General features: G+C 34.4%; 1 protein-coding gene across 1 annotated transcript in view; it reads left to right on the top strand.

Annotated features, from left to right (window-relative positions):
• The window catches only part of LOC306864794 (vasoactive intestinal polypeptide receptor), a 70,890-nt gene that overhangs the window by 31,351 nt on the left and 22,566 nt on the right, over window positions 1–16,973 (top strand). The window contains exons 4-5 of the mRNA XM_079409028.1: window positions 9,182–9,282; window positions 12,516–12,613. Coding sequence (XP_079265154.1) covers window positions 9,182–9,282; window positions 12,516–12,613 — 199 coding nt within the window. The remainder of the gene's footprint in view (window positions 1–9,181; window positions 9,283–12,515; window positions 12,614–16,973) is intronic.

Genomic DNA, 16,973 nt, shown 5'->3' with positions numbered 1-16,973 from the left:
CGAGAACACAACTGTCCGATGAAAAAGTGCGGGGGACGAATTTACTTTTTATAAAAAGTGGGGGGGGGGGGGGGACACGTCCCCCGGGTACCCCGCGTAATCTACGCCCCTGTGTAGAGGTGACTGTGCATTTTCTGTAGTTGCCCCCAGACTCTGGAATGAATTACCTGCCACAATCAGACTTGCTCCCTCTGTATCTGCTTTTAAGTCTAGCCTAAAAACTTATCTGTTTGATGAGGCTTATAATGTGTATTAATACTTTCTTGCCTTACATTTTATTGTTGTTATTGCACGTTGTGTATGTTTTTGTGTTTTTTATTATTCTTATTAGTTTTCTATTTTTCCTTTGCTGCAAAGAACATTGGACAACCATGGGTTGTAATTAATAGTGCTATATAAATAAATTTGCCATTGCCATCATATATTAAGTCATCAGTAAAGTTGAGAGGACCTGTTCCAGTGACAGCTATGCATGCCCATGCCATGACACCACCTCCACCATGCTTTACAGATGAGGCTGTATGCTTGGAATCATTTGCAGTTCCCTTTTTTTCTCCACATTTTTGCTTTCCCATCACATAGATAAAGGTTCATCTTCGTCTCATCGGTCCATAAACACAGTTCCTAAACTCTTCTGGCTCACCTTTGTGCTTTTTTGCAAACTCTAATCTTGCCTTTCTATTTTTGGTGCTGGTCAGAGGTCTGCATCTTGCTGTGTAGCATCTGTAATTCTGTGTCAAAGTCTCCTGAGGACAGTAGATTGTCAGCTTTCTGGAAGTTGTTGGTGATTTTACAGACACGGTTCATTTTCACAGCTTTTATGATTTGTCTGTCATCAACTACTGTTGTTTTCTCAGTCTATCAGGTCGTTGTTGGTTGCTGGTGGTTTCCAAACTCTTGATTTCTCCATGCCCTTTGTTTTTGCTATAGCTCTAACTGACTTCCTCCTTTCTTTTAGCATCCAAATTGCTTGCTTTTCTCTCAAAGTCAGCTCCCTCATCTTCATCCTGGTTTGTGTGTGTCATCATCGAATGCAAGATTCAGAATACAGAAGTAATGGATATAACTGATACAACATATTCCCTGCTTTTAATATCTGAAGAATCAATGCAACAGGACACAGCTGATCACTTAGAAAGACCCGTGAGGCAACTGTTCCGATACTTATGCTCTCATCAGATAGAGGGATGAAACTCTAAAAGTGCTGAACTTCTTAGCTGGTAAAACATTTATGTGTTGAATCACCCAATAATAAAATTACATTCTGTAGTTTTGTCTCATATTCATCTTTTAATCATATTTGTAAATGTCTTGACTCCACAGCCAACAGAGCAATTTTGTCTTTACTGTTCCAATACTTTTGGAGGGCACTATATATATATATATATATATATATATAGAAAAATATATTTCATATTTAACATAACTTATTTTTCTTAAATATATACATGCATGTGTGTGTATTTATATATACATAATAAATATTCACAGTACACACACATATATTATGTACACAAAAACTTTTATTTTGGATGTGATTAATCGTTGCCCAGCACTGGTAATTTTATTAGTAGCATATTGGCTGTTTAGCAGTACCTATAAAGTACATATTAATGCCTTATTCTGGATGACCATATTTTAGATCCCTTAACCCAACCCCATACCTAAATTTAACAACTACCTTACAAACTATTAATAAGCAGCAAATTAGGAGTTTACTGAGATGAAGTAAAGTATAACCAATGAAATTTACGGTTATATTAGGTCCATTTTTTTTACAGTGTCCTTGTTACAAGTGTTACATGTACTACAGTAATAGCAGTAAATTACGCTTAAATACAAGCAACTAAACCCAAGTCTAACGGTTGAACCCTATTTATATAGTACATGCCGTTAATTAATATTACTCAGTACTTATTTTGTAATTATTTGTATAACTACACTGTAACAAGGGCACCTTAAAATACAGTGCAACCTTATAGTATAATTAATTTTTCAGAATTAAACAAATTAGTTACATATTTGATGTTTGCAGTGGCACTATCGCAAATGAAACATACTGTACCGGTGCTGATGGTGAAATACCATTCAGGAGCAATTTCTTTTCCTTAAGTCCCACACATTTCTGATGGATTTTCAGTTAAAGCATACAAGCACAGTACAATTCTCTCTCTGAATGGGAAAGGACAGATTATGCTTTTCAAAATGATAAAACTCTGTCCGTAGTTCAATACCAAAGATTAATGTGGCATTCTGGATTTGCTTCATGGGATCTCTGTGGCTTATGACAAAGCCGGAGGTCCACTGGAATAATGTGTGAAGATGGATATATTGCATGTGGGTGTTTGCACACATTGATAAATGTGAGAGGGTTGGCGTCAACCTTACATGACAAACAAAGCATACACTAAAAGCCAAGAGTAAACATCCTCTTCAATAAATTTACACAAGCTTTCAGGTGCTGGTTTTTGTTGAAGTAACATGTTAAATGCAATGTATTCAATTTAGCTGATTTTAATCCATGTCTTTCTGATAATCACAACAATATGCATATCAGATAAAGCAGGGAGTAGCATCAGGTATTAGATGGATTAGTTTATAGCGAGAATCTTAATCCTGCTTGATACCCATGTTGTACCTTTCATTATTAATGTTATAATTTATTCAAATCAAGGCTAAAATGTTGTCTTTCATGTGGGTAATAATTACTGCATGATTCAGATGTTGTGTGCTGTTGGATTATGGGAATGAAATTTTCCGTAAATCACCTAGAAGTCGAAAGTCAACTGGATTTAAAGCAGATGACAGTTTTCCAATTGTTTTAGATGGGATCATTTAGCATTTTATTATTTTGTTGGGATTATCTGATCAACTCTTCACACTTGTCATCTGATCAACTCTTGTCATCTTGTCTTATGATTTTTTTGCATTTTGCTTGCAAGATTGTAAAAAAGAAAGATAATTTATTTAATGCATGTCATTTATTATATTTTTTCCAAAAAGAAATGTTCATATATCTTTTTCATATATCATATATTTTTTCATATATCTGCTTCCCAGGTGCCGCAGCAATATGGCTGCCCACTGCTCCGGGTGTATGTTCACTACTGTGTGTACACTTGGTACACTTCCGAGTATGGGTCACCATGCTTGGCCACACGTCACTTCACTTTCACTAAATTTGTTTATGTCTGGCTGCGCAAATCCCTTTGCTCCAGACTGTTTTCTGAATGAGGGACAATTCAAGGCAGGTTTTGTTAAAGAGTTAAAACTCAAAGATGGAGCAGTACCCATTGATCATGATCCAGCTGCACCTCCAGAAGAAGTAATTCTCTCAGTTTATATTTTTTTATGATTATTTGCGAATCGCCTTTGCTCTTCTACAGAAGACAGTCACTGCAATTTATGAAATAAATCAATTGTAACCCCCTTTGTAATCTTTAACATTTTCATAAGTAACTGTAATTTAATTACATATTTTTTCTTAGTAACTGTAACTAATTACAATGACTTTTATTGTGTAATTAAATTATGTAATTCCGTTACATGTAACTAGTTACTCCCCAACACTGATCACAAATTAATGTTAAAACTTCTTAATCATTTTATTAATCATTCCATTAGCTGATTAACCTGTTGATTAATTTAATGTTTGTGTTTTCCATCAATTAATTTATTTTGGTGTATTTTCTTAATGAGCCATTCAGGCAGTTAACTTGCAGACACAGAAACCTTAACGTACAGTACCAGAGAAGTGCTGCTTTTGTAGCCTGACATACTGCAGCTGTGTTTAGTAATTACCATTATTGACTTTTTATGGTGCATCTTCCAAATGATGAATGAGCAGATCAATACCCATTAAATGAACAATAAAACTCTCAACAGCTTTTTAAAGCGACAATATAATAATGACAAAATTATTGTCTTTGGATAATTATAGAGGAAATAATACATACTTTTCTTAATTTCTTATGTCTAGAGTTAAAAGTTAAAAGTTAAAGAAACAAAATGCTTTCCAATTAAAGTTTTTTTTTTCAATTTTGATACAGGCACTGAATGTAAAAAGGGAAAAGATCAGAGAAATGTTGTTTTGTTTTGATAATAATGGTGCAGATTCATGTTGTTTACTTGTTTCTTCCCAGGGCGAGTCACAGGCCAAAACTAGACAAAACAATGGCCAATTAATTTTTAACAAGTAGATAGTAAAGCGGACCTTATTGTCATTTCATTTTTTTGAGTTGCTACGTGCATTAAGATATTAGTGGGAAAAAAGTCAAACAAATCTTGTAATTGGCCAAAAATCCTTTTAACTGTTGGTAAATGGGTTGTACTGTATCTGCGAGTATGATTTATTCAGCAGCAGACATCATTATATAGGTGGAGGTCACTTCCTGTCGGGGCAGGCACAGGTGGTCTTTGTGCGTAGATTTGATGCATTTGAAGTTGTTTCTGCTGTCATTTGTTCCTTTGGAAAGTAATTTTGGTTACACTTTATTTCGATAGTCCACTTTAGACATTCTGCTAACTATAAGTAATTTTGTAACTACGTGTCAACTACATGTCAACTAATTCTCATTAATTTGCAACTACATGTCTACTAACTCTCAGTAGGGTAGGTTTAGGGTTAGTAGAATAAGTTGACATATACTTGTAAAGTTTCTAATACTCAGTATGTTGTATGTTGTGGACCCATCAAACTAAAGTGTTAGCAGATATGAAGCAGACAGTCTACTAATACTCTAATGACTGCTAGTAGACATGTAGTTGCAAAGTTACTTACTATTAGTAGAATGTCTAAAGTGGACTATCGAATTGAAGTGTTACCGTAATTTTTTGTTTTTTAACAGAGCGTTTCCATTTGAGAATGTTGTTGTATAGCTCTATTCAGTGCTCATTTATGAAACAGCTTCTTTCAGCGTTCACATAACAAGCACACTGAAGAGAAGCCACACGGGAACTCGTTCACCTAGTCTTTTTAATTCAAGCCTGAGTGAAATTGATTGGTTGTTTTGGATCAATACATGGCATTGTAACATGGGACCCGCTATAAATGCACTGAAGAGGAACTACGTGTCCTTCCTCCTGAAGTATACATCATATTTTTCAAACTCTGTGGACCGTAAAACAATGCTGTCTCTAAATGAATCATCCTCGAGGGATACCTACACCTAGTCCTTGAATATCTCCCTTGTTCTTATACAAATGTCAGATTGTGGTATAATCTAAACTCTCTCAGAATTAATTGAACACTATTTTTTTGGTCTCAACTATATTTTCAGTAGTGTAATAGTAGCTGGTTTCAAAGTATTTTACTTGCTTTTCCAGTAACAAGCTAATCTTTTCCATCTAGTGCAAATGCATAAGTCAGATTCATTCTAATATAAAACAGTTCTATCTCTCGTGATGTACTGTATATGGAATTGTTAAGTCCGATTCATCATAAACAGTTCTCTCTCACATGTAGAATTAGAAAGTCAGATTCATTTTAATGAATCAGCTTATCTTAAAGGTGGGGTAAGTGATTTCTGGTAGCCAATGTTGACATTTAAAATCACCAAAACAAAAACGTCCCTACCCCCAAGGTTTAAATTGGGATTTGTCATGTGGGTGTGGGTATGGTATGGTATCGCTTATATACATATATACATATTTACATTTACATTTAGTAATTTAGGAGACACTTTTATCCAAAGCTACTTACAAATGAGGACAAAGGAAATATGTATTGTGTTTGTGTGTGTGTGTGTGTGTGTCTGTGTGTGTTTTGTTTAGTTTTTTTGCAAATTTGATTTAAATTATTCTAATGCAATATTCTCATCGGTTTTCTATCAGCTGTGAAATAGGCTATAAATCTGCACTTTTTAAAATATTTTATCCAAGGGAATTTTTTTTTTACCTTTATAGAGGGCATTTTCCCACTATCATTAACTTTCATTTCAAATTCTTACATTTTATCTATAAATTCAATTATAATAATGTTGTCGTTATTATCTATAAGTTATCAAATTAAATCATTTACACTGAAAAATACAACTACATTATTCTTTAAAAAAAAAAAATTAATATACAAACAAGAAATGATGGTGGAAATTATAGTTTTCAACGAAATTAAAACGCCAGTTGGTGGAAGTAGAGAGCGTTTAATGAGTGAGTCATTGAGTCGTTCATTAAATCGCTTCGTTCAACGGCAGATTCATCAGATGTTTATGCATGGTCTTATGAAACTTTGACTCCACCGATTCGTTCAAAACACTGAATCATTCAGCAATGAATCGGATGGTTGCTTTGAGATGCGCTGTGGTTCCGCCAAAAATGTAAGTGACCTAATATTATTGTATTTGCTCATTGAACTGTTTATAGAACTATTATGGTGAAAATGTAGCTATATCCACTATTCGTCACTTACTCTAAATGTAATAAAATCAGAATAATACTTGTTTTTTGGTGTTTACATTTATTATTACATTAGTTATTTGTGGTTAGTGATGTTTTAATCATGTTACTTGTCTGGCATTAATGAAGCGTTAATGTCGAGCCCTGGAGTGCTGGGGCTCAGCCCCGGACGGCCTCTGCCCAATTTAAACCCTGCCTACCCCTGAGGGTGTCGGCCCTATTTTGATGGCTTCGCCTAGGGCTGGGCGATAATTTGATAACGATAATTATCGCGATATAATTATCCTCGATAAAACGATATGAAGAGTTCAATAAATGTTAGATATAATGTTTATGCGCCAAAAGCGGAAGGAAACAGCGCTTCGCGCGCCACACGGACCTTTTATCCACTCGGATCAAAGTCAAACTGCCGCGCAGCGCGAGCTCACTAGAACAGATGCGTTTACTCGGTCACAGGAGCACTAAACAGCACAGTTAGATCCAGTGTGAAACGCTTGAATTCAGCGATGAACACAAATGACTCCGTGATTTAAACTAGCCAAAGGCAAACAGGAGAAACACTGTGTGCAACGAGACAGTCAGAAGGCTTTTCAATCTACACATCGCCATTTACCATAGATTTACTGTAGTAACATCACTGCACCATGGTGTTGTGTCAGAAATGATGGATATTCACATTGAATTTTATTACAGGAGTAATGGTATATAATTATAGTGTATGTATTTGTGATTAAGCTGTAGCATATATGCATTTATACAGAATGTTTTTAGACTACTGTTTTTCATACAAATAGGCTAACTTAAAAAAAAAAAAAAAAAAAAAACTTCACATAAAACTGAGGTTGGTACAATTTTTACAGATGTTACTGATTTTAAAAATGAACAAAAATTTACATCTGCATCCTAACTCAAGCTACTATCAAATGTGCATTTCTAAGAGAAAAAAAAGTGATATTATTATTATTATTATTAATATTATCAAGCAACCCAAACGTGTTTCTTGATTTGAAACAATATCACTCATTAGAACATGCAGAAACTAAGAAATATTTTTATTTATTTAGATATTTATTTTGTTAACGATTTTGTTAAGGCTTTAAACTTGAAAGAAATAAAGATTTGACATTTATCGTGATAATTATCGATATCGAATGATATGAAAATAATTTACGTGATAATTTTTCTGGCCATAATGCCCAGCCCTAGCTTTGCCCCACACATATGTACGGCAATGATTAGTTCTGTGAAACAAAGCAAAACTCATTATAATCAGTGATGCTGTCTACACGGGATGCCACGCCGCAACATGACATGACAAATCCCTGTCAGTAAACTGCTGCCGCATTCTATTTATGACATATTGACACAAATTTCAAATGATTTTCAGTGGTTGCTTTGTCGCCTCCAGTGTAGACAGTCCTGTCGCGTCTGGTGTAGGCACGGTGTAAGCATTCTTTTGTTACGCAGATGTTTTCCTCTATTGTTTTTTATCCGCAATCTATCTTTCTGTCATTGCTCGGCTCGACTAATGTCCGTCATATGTACTGAGCGCTCTCTCCACTGCATCATAAGTAGACACGCCCCTTACTGCTGATTGGCTACAAGTTTTGGTACTGGCCCGACTCAGTTTTCTAAAGCGTTTTTGAAAAAATGCATACCCCACCTTTAAATGGTTCTCTCTCTCTCTCATACTGTGTAGTTGGACAGTCTGATTAAATTAAGTGAAATGGTTCCTAAATGATTCTCTTTCTCATAAGAGTTGGAAGGTCTGATTCAGTCTTGTGAATTGGTTCAACTTAAATTGTTCTCTCTCTCGAAAGTAGCATTGAAAAATGTCATTCATACTCATTCTTAGAAATTGGTAGCGATTTTTAAAAAGGATTTACTAATTTAAATACTATTTACTGTTTTTGATTTAGTTACATAAATTAGGATGTTTTGTTGTATTTAGTAAAAAAATTACCCGTTCAAATTAGATACAGTAAAGCTAATTTATTTATTTATTAAATTACAAAATTTAAAATTAAATTGCAAAAAATATGATTTTTTTTATTTATAAAAACAATGCTCAAAATAAACCTTCAATGTAATTAATTTTGTTCAACTTACAGTGTACTACCTTTTCAACCAGCATTTTGACTGTAATTTAACTAATTCAAATAGTGATTACAGTTTCAAAGTATTCAAAATATATTTTTTGAAGATTTTTAGAGTTTGATTTACAAGAAAATACTGTTTCTGTTTTTTCTGCTTCAAACTTTCATTTTTAATTAAATGTGTGAATTGATGTTTCTTCATAAATGTAAAATTTACTACCAATTTCTGATTGAAAATTGTTTCTACACTACTTTCACGTAGCTTCCTCAAAACTGGGTAAATCGTATGACCCAAGAAATGTTGTTTTTCTCCTACAAGCATCTCAATAATTCATTGTTCATATTTGTATACAGCACAGATCAAATCAATGCGCTCGGTAAGCCACAGTTGGGTCTCAGTTGGGTCTCTTTGCGCATTGATTCGATGCAGTTTTGCATTCAGTGTGACATTGTGCATTGAGAAGGGCCAAGAAACACCTCAGTGAGAGGGGTGATGTGGCTTGTATTTCTCTACTTTAGTTCAAAAAAGCTGTTTGACTTTAATTGTGTGGACACACTCCAGGACGCCAGCTCTCGGGACTCATGGCGTTTCAGTTAAAGTCAAGAGCTCGTGTAATAAACAGATGCAGCTTCTAAATAGAGCAGCCAGTGTGTGTATCTTGAGGTTAATGACCTTTAAATTTCTCACACAGGTAACCTCTCAAAGACCTGCACTGCTGATGGCTGGACCGAGATGGACCCGATGGAAATCGCAGTACATTGTGGCTATAATCTGAATGGCACTGTAGACGACGTAAGTGCAAAGTACTAGGGATGGGCATTTTCCAAAAATTCGAATATTCGGGCTCATAAAAAACGAATATTCGAATATTCGTTTATTTAAATTAGGTTTAATGAGAAAGACGTTATTTTTAATTATCAAGTTTTTGTCACGATTTCTAAACAAACTTATGATTAGCCGTTACTCAACAATGTTCTACAACAACGTTATGTTATATTGCAAGGTTTTATTTTAGTTGAAAACATGTGTAGCCTAAACAAAAACAACAACAACAACAAAAAATACATTAAAAAAAGCAATCAAGATCAAGCAGAGCAAACGGAAAAATCAAGCAGACTGTTCCAATTACAGTACAGAATGTAGGCTACATTCGAGTCAGCCTATATTTATTGTTTAAATTGTTTCACGTATTAATTCTGAGAGAAACAATAATATTCACATAGTGTGAAAGTTTGTTCCTCAGTCTGATAACAATAAGAACGTGCTGACAAAGATAACGTGTGCTAACAGTTTCATAGCGCTTTGTGTTAAACCACTCTCCCTCGAGAGAACTTTATAATGTCTGAAGATAATTTTACTATCAGATAAACTCTCTTCTCGGCTCAATCGGAGTACAGCCGCGTTCACCTGCAGTCGTGAATGCAGTGATGGACAGCTGTCTTTCTCAATCGACTGTGTTTGGATTTCATGATTTATCATTGTGGTGGTGATATATGATAAATCAGTTTCACTAATTCATCTGATCAGAAGTAATTAAATTTTTTCAGATCATTTAGTAAGATCATTTAGATCAAAGTAAATCCAAACTTCGCGAATGACGATGTTCTGTGATCAAATACTATCAACTTAACACGCTCCACAGCGCCACCCAGTGCATGTAGTTATAACTGCTTAGGATTAACATAGTAAAATTCGAATATTGTTTTTATTGTTCAAATAATAATTACAGACCGAATATTCGACTATTCGTGCACACCCCTACAAAGTACACTATAAAAATGAGTGTACGTGTAATTTTAATTGTAAAATACTGTAAAATGCTACTGTACAAATATGTTACTTGGTTAACATTTCCTTCACTATAGTGTAATAAATTTATAGTGTAATAACCAGGGTCGCTGCTGCGGTTTCTGGGTCCCTTGAACAGCATATTCACTGGTGCCCGGCCGGGGGTGGAGGGGGGTGGGGTGGACTATGTTAAATCGCATTCTCGGTAGTCCCCCTTGGTAGAAATCGTGTTTCCCCCTTATAATAACTATAAATACTATAGTATAATAACATTTCCTTCACTATAGTGTAATAAATAATTGGACATTTCATTCATACTGTTAAATTGATAGTTTTTGAAAGTGAAAAAGAACAAGCCATCTTATAATTTACAGTGTAAAACTGTTAATTGACATTCCCAGAAACCTTTATGTGTCCATTCACATGTCACAACTGTTTCTTCTTACTTTTTCTGATTAGGGTTTCATGTTATATCTTGTGTTGTAAAATTCATGTTTATTTCGTTATTTTAGTGTCACATTATGTTTTTTTATATATATATGTGTCTATGAGCACCTTCTATATATTAGTTTTAGCCTCAGATTGTGAAAAATTTACTTGTGATTCTACATAATAGTTTTCTCTTTGCCACCTGTGTTTTTAATGGTTGTCAGTGTATTATAAAGGTACAAAGCATATTTTAGTACTTCAGTATGTTGGTATATTATTTTCAGTTAATAAAATGCAGTTTTTTTTACCATCTCTGAAGGTGGTTAAGAGACTGTAGAAAGCACCATACACGCAAAATATCTTTGTAAAGTTATGTCAAACTAGTGTTTTCAACTCCACTGGCATTATACAACACTGAAATGCTCCGACTCTTGACGTATTGAACTTTTAGCTCACAGAAAGTAATCGTTCTCATGCCATATTGAGTGTTCCTCACCCAAAAAAACCCAAGCTTTAACATTCATCCTTTTTCAGTCAACCTTTTAGCCTCCTTTTCCAATCAGCCTTTTATTGCCTAGTGCAAACGAACAAGTCCAAACATAATAGTTCCTTTATTTAGTGTTGCACGTCGGTGTCAGCCTTTGGATGCATTTGTAAACATACTAATAATCCATCATTGAAGCAGATATTATATAACATGAAACACCTTGATCTTTTGAGCAGAGTGTAGTTAAGTGAAGAGCAAATGACCTTTGCCCTTTGATGAAAGCTTTCCCAGCATGTGTTCACATCAACAGGATGGGTAATCAGCACGCACGGTCCTCAGACCCACAGGGAATATGTGGGCATGGGACTTAAAAGGAATTTTATGTTTTTGTTGATGAGTGTCTGATGCTCTTTCTTGCCATGTTCAGGTTTTTATATTTAACTTCGGTCAAAGACTATAGAGGGGGTTATTTGAATACGCTCTACGCAGGTGAGTCTTTTAGCAAAGCTTTGTGTGGGAGAGACAGAACAGTTACCCATAATTACCACAAAAAAGATAGCCTTGAGTAAAGAAACATTCTTTTCAGACATCCGGATACCATAAGCGGACAAAAAAGGCAGCGGATTGAGTCATAGTCATACCGTGGTTGATTTGTTTTCGAGCTGTAGTGTGTATGAAGGTTGTGAATGCATGTTATTACCCCACTGTCGTCATTCGTACTAAGAGCAGAATGCTGTTAAAAATAATTTAGATATGCACGTAAAGTGCAAAAATTTAATTTCTTGTATAAGTTTAATAGAATGATTTATTAGAAAGCATGTTTAATGGTATACCATGTAAAAAGTTCATGATAGCATATACTGATCAAGCTGTATAAAAGTTTGAAGTATTACACTTTTTTAATGTTTTTGAAAGAAGTCTTCTGTGGTCACCAAGGCCGCATTTATTTGATCAAAAATACAATAAAAACATGATCCTTCAGAAATCATTCTAATATGCTGATTTGCTGCACAAGAAACATTTCTTATTAACATCACAGTTGAAAACAATTGAGCTGCTTCAAATTTTTGTGGCAACCATGACTTTTTTTCTTTGAATAGAAAGTTTAAAAGAACAGTATTTATTTAAAATATGTAATCTTTTGTAATATTGTAAACGTCTTTTCAATGTAATGTGTCCTTGCTGAATAAAAGTATTAATTTCTTCTTTCAAACAAACAAATACTGACCTCAAACCAACAGTAGTGTAATTTAAAGAGTCAAAAATAATTAAACTGTTCAGCACTATTTAGTAAACGTGTATTCTTTCTTTTCTTTTGCAGGATAGTTTCTTTAGGTCGGTGAAGATCGGCTACACCATCGGGCACAGTGTTTCTCTCATGTCTCTTATCACTGCCATTGTGATACTTTTTATATTCAGGTAAGAAATTCTACATTTATTGAAACTAATGCTGCCATGTATTTGCTATGATGCAGCGGTGAATTATGTTTTTTTGCAAAAATAGTTTTGCATTTCCAGATGTGTCGTGTTTATCATGCTTTAACTAGTTTTAAAGCTCTATCCAAAGCAATTATTTCTAAGGAAAAAGAGTTCATGCCTAACTGACAACTCTTTAAATTGAACGGACAGGGCAGTAATTACATTTGCTTTTTTATACAAATCAACTGCATGAACAGGGTCAAAGAACAGGGTACAAATACAAGGTACAAGCCTCTCTCTCTTCTTTTTTTAAATTGTGAGATTTAAATGTAATGTAGAATACATTTGTGGCAATTAAAATGTATGTTTCTAAAATAAAAAATGGTTAATTATCTTAAAATATAAATATTATTAATATTAATTAATATAATATTAATTAAAAATATTTATCAGAATTCATTTGAATGTTTCCAACTTTTGATCCTTAATACTTTTTTTCCCTGTCAAATACAGGGCTCAGTTTGAGTCCTACTAATGTTTCACATTGAAGGATGTCATTTTGATTAAGCTAATGGTTAACAGGCTTTAAACACAGAAAACAGTGCTTCATGCATGCTTGTAGCCAACCCCAGATTCACCATGGGGCATCATGGAGAGAGTCACTGAATCACTGAAGCTGTTGAAGATTAAACAGCAAACAACATGCATCCGTTTTGACACTACAGTGATTGATCTAGCTCACCAGAGGCAAAACGGTCTGCTAATGACAGAAATAAGAGCTTTCTTACATGTATATTCCAACACACACATTTCATCTTGGCCAAAAAGACTCCCCACCATCAGAGAATCATTCCAGTGGGCATTAGTGCTGACATGTAAACCCAGTAGTGAACCGTAAACATGGTTTACAACCCTTTAAATGGCACCAAGTTAGCATTCAAATGGTGTAGCCAATATCATTTATGTATGAATTAAACACTGCATGCATTTGTGGATCAGACTATTTGATGCTCTTCTGGTGGATGATTTTTTTTAACATAGCACATTCCGGTGACATGCTCATTATAGTAACTGTTATGGTGGTAGCTTACTCATAATCACCCATAATATATAGTCCTGCTAATCACTGCAATATCAATAGGGTAAGATGAGGTAAAATGACATCAGGCCAAAATTACCCCCACCCCCTCTTAATTTTTTTTATCTTGACCATAGATGGTACAAAATCTCATCACTTCTTGTGGGGCTGTTTTTAATTTTGTAGTTTCATCTGAATATGAACAGAGATTTAGTCAGTCAAAACTAATTTAGTGTCTCTGTTAAATATGACATTGTATTATGTTGAATATGAGAGTTTTTTTGTGTCTGTTTGTTATTGAGGGATTTATGAACACATCAGAGTTTTTAGATTTGTGCAGTAAAAATTATAGTTTTTATTTTGAAGTAAAGAGATACATTTAGACCCTTGGTGTAAGATTGTCCCACAGAATTGGCACAGAAGATGCAAAGTGGCATATTGTTACTAGTGTTATTATTTTTTTAATGTAATACTTATTGTAATTAATAAGGGTTATTGTCCAGTATTTCCATGAATTACGTATATTGTTTGAAATCATTCAATTTGCATTCATAGTGTTGCTATTGTCATTTTAATTAAAATGTTGGTAATTAAATATGTAAATATTCTTATGCCTGTATATAAGTCATAGAATAATTTTACCTTTCTGATGAATCACTTTTACTGGGATTTTTCTTTGTCTACATTGGTTATTCAATTATTCAACTAAATTGCCAAAATAAAAACTGAAATAGAATAGCTGATTTAGTATTTTACATTAATGTATATATATCTAAATATGTTACAATTAAAAAGTAAATGCACATTGTTTTTAAAGAGAGCATCTTCCCTTATTTGATTTATTTACCAAACACATAAGAGGATGACCTAAAAGTGCAGAAGTTTTGCTGTAAACTTGCACAGTGTCAATCCTCCCTGGAGCATCCTGGGGTTAAATGCTTTGCTCAAGGGCACAATTGTGATAGTTCACGGCTCTCTCCTTCTGATTACCAACTCTAAGCTCATCCACTTCCCACCCCAAATGCTGTCATTTCCATCAGTAATAAGGTTCATGTGTCACCAGTATGGCAGAGCAGCACTACTCCTCGATAAAGCTGCTCATGTTCAGCTCTTCAGCAATGTAATCAGTCCTAATCCTGTCTATTAACACTATCTGCACTCGACCTGCAGGCTTAAGCAGTCTTAACTAAGAGGATATCAGTCTGATGTGGGATTTCAGTGACTGACAGGGGCTGAAGACCTGATCACACCTTAGGTTATTATTATTGCCGGTTTGAACACTTGCTCCCACTCCACTGAATGACTCAGGTCACAAGTTGTCTTTGCTTGGTAGCAACACAGTTTGTGGTCTAATTAAATTGTGCCTTTACCAAGAAACACTTGGTAAAAATTTTATAGTGTCCAAATCTGTCAGCGGTATGTCAAGGTGATCCCGCAGATGGCCACACACTAGAGACACAAAATAGGCCTGTAAGATCATGCTGATAGTGTCAGATCACAGCATGTGAAATGAGCAAACTGGAGACAACATAGCTGTGCATGAATGCTAGGTTAAAGGCAAGACAGGGATTTGACCTTTAACTCAAAAAATTTTAAGTTATAGTCAATCTGGGTGAATTGCGATGTTATGCGATTAGAATTGCAAGTTATATAAAACTTCAATAGCTGTATTTTAATAAATCCTATTTGTAACTGGGTTCAGTCAATGTTAAGCTCTATAGAAAGCATCCGTGACATGCTGATGAATAGCAAAAAGTTTTCCACAAGGAAAAATCTACAGTTATGCACTTGCAAACAAAATCTATTTCGTTTTGAATCTAGAAGATTCGTTTAAAGAAACAATGACAGAAATTATTTTCCTTGGGTTGCGTTTTGAGAATGGAATAAACATTCAAACAATACTGGAATTATAACATGCTGTCAATCCAGTGTCATTTTATTATTTATATAATATTATAGTTTGTATTAATATTTTAAATTAATATTGATTTAGTTGATTTTTGGCCCATTTCAGCAGGCTTTTGCCACAGGATCAAAACAATTCAATTTTTGAAGTAAATAATGAAGTAACTTTTCCACACATTGTTTAGAATTCATCTTACTGGCCACATAACTATAACAAAGCTGATATACATTATAGTTTACAATCCATAAGCAAGACATCATTAATGAAGGTAGACAAAAACATCTAATATCGTAAATCAAAAACTAATTTGAAGAAACTCAGTATGAACAGACACTTTAGTAATGCAACTGGTAGACAAAAGAAAGACTTCATAATAAGCTATTGAAAAACATGTTACATGTACTACATGCAGTCATTGTGCCAGTATGTAAACCTGTAGTAAAACCTCATGTGGTGAGATATGTGTGACAAAAGTTTATGTAACATAATTTTCATAAAGAGGAACTGGCTGCCGGGGTAATATAATCTAGCATGCAAAACCATCATGTAGTTAACTTCGTGAGACCTATACACTTCCATTTAAAATACTGGGGTCAGTAAGATTTTTTAAAGAAATTAATATCTGTATTTAACAAAGATGAATGAATGAATGATGTATTTATATAGCGCTTTATTGTGTATTGCTGTACACCCAAAGCACTTTACAATCATGTGGGGGGGTCTCTCCTCAACCACCACCAGTGTGCAGCATCCACTTGGATGATGCGACGGCAGCCACAGCACAACGGCGCCAGTGCGCTCACCACACACCAGCTACAGGTGGAGAGGAGAGAGAGTCATAGAGCCAATCAAGTGTATGGGGATTATTAGGAGGCCATGATAGACAAGGGCCAGTAGAGGGAATTTGGCCAGGACACCGGGGCTACACCCCTACTCTTTTACGAGAAGTGCCATGGGATTTTTAATGACCACAGAGAGCCAGGACCTCGGTTTAACGTCTCATCCGAAAGATGCTTTAACTTGATAAAATTTTTATGTTGTTACAAAAAAAGATGATATTTCAAATAAAGTCTGTTCTTTTGAACTTTCTATTGGTCAAAGAAAAAAATGCATCACTGTTTCCACAAGTACTGAACAACTGTTTTCAATATTGATAATAAGAAATGTTTCCTGAGCTACAAATCAGCATATAAGTTTTATTTCTTAAGGATAATGTGACACTGAAGACTGGAATAATGATGCTAAAAATTCAGCTTTACCATCACATAACATAAAATATATTAAAATAGAAACAGTTCTTCTAAATTGTAATGATAATTCGCTGTATTACTGTATTTTTTTATTTTTTTATCAAATAAATGCAGCCTTCTGCATTT

This window comes from Barbus barbus (assembly GCF_936440315.1).
Source record: "Barbus barbus genome assembly, chromosome: 46".
Taxonomy (NCBI): Eukaryota; Metazoa; Chordata; class Actinopteri; order Cypriniformes; family Cyprinidae; genus Barbus; species Barbus barbus.
The sequence above is the reverse complement of the archived record's forward strand: the minus strand, read 5'-3'. Positions and strand labels throughout refer to the sequence as shown.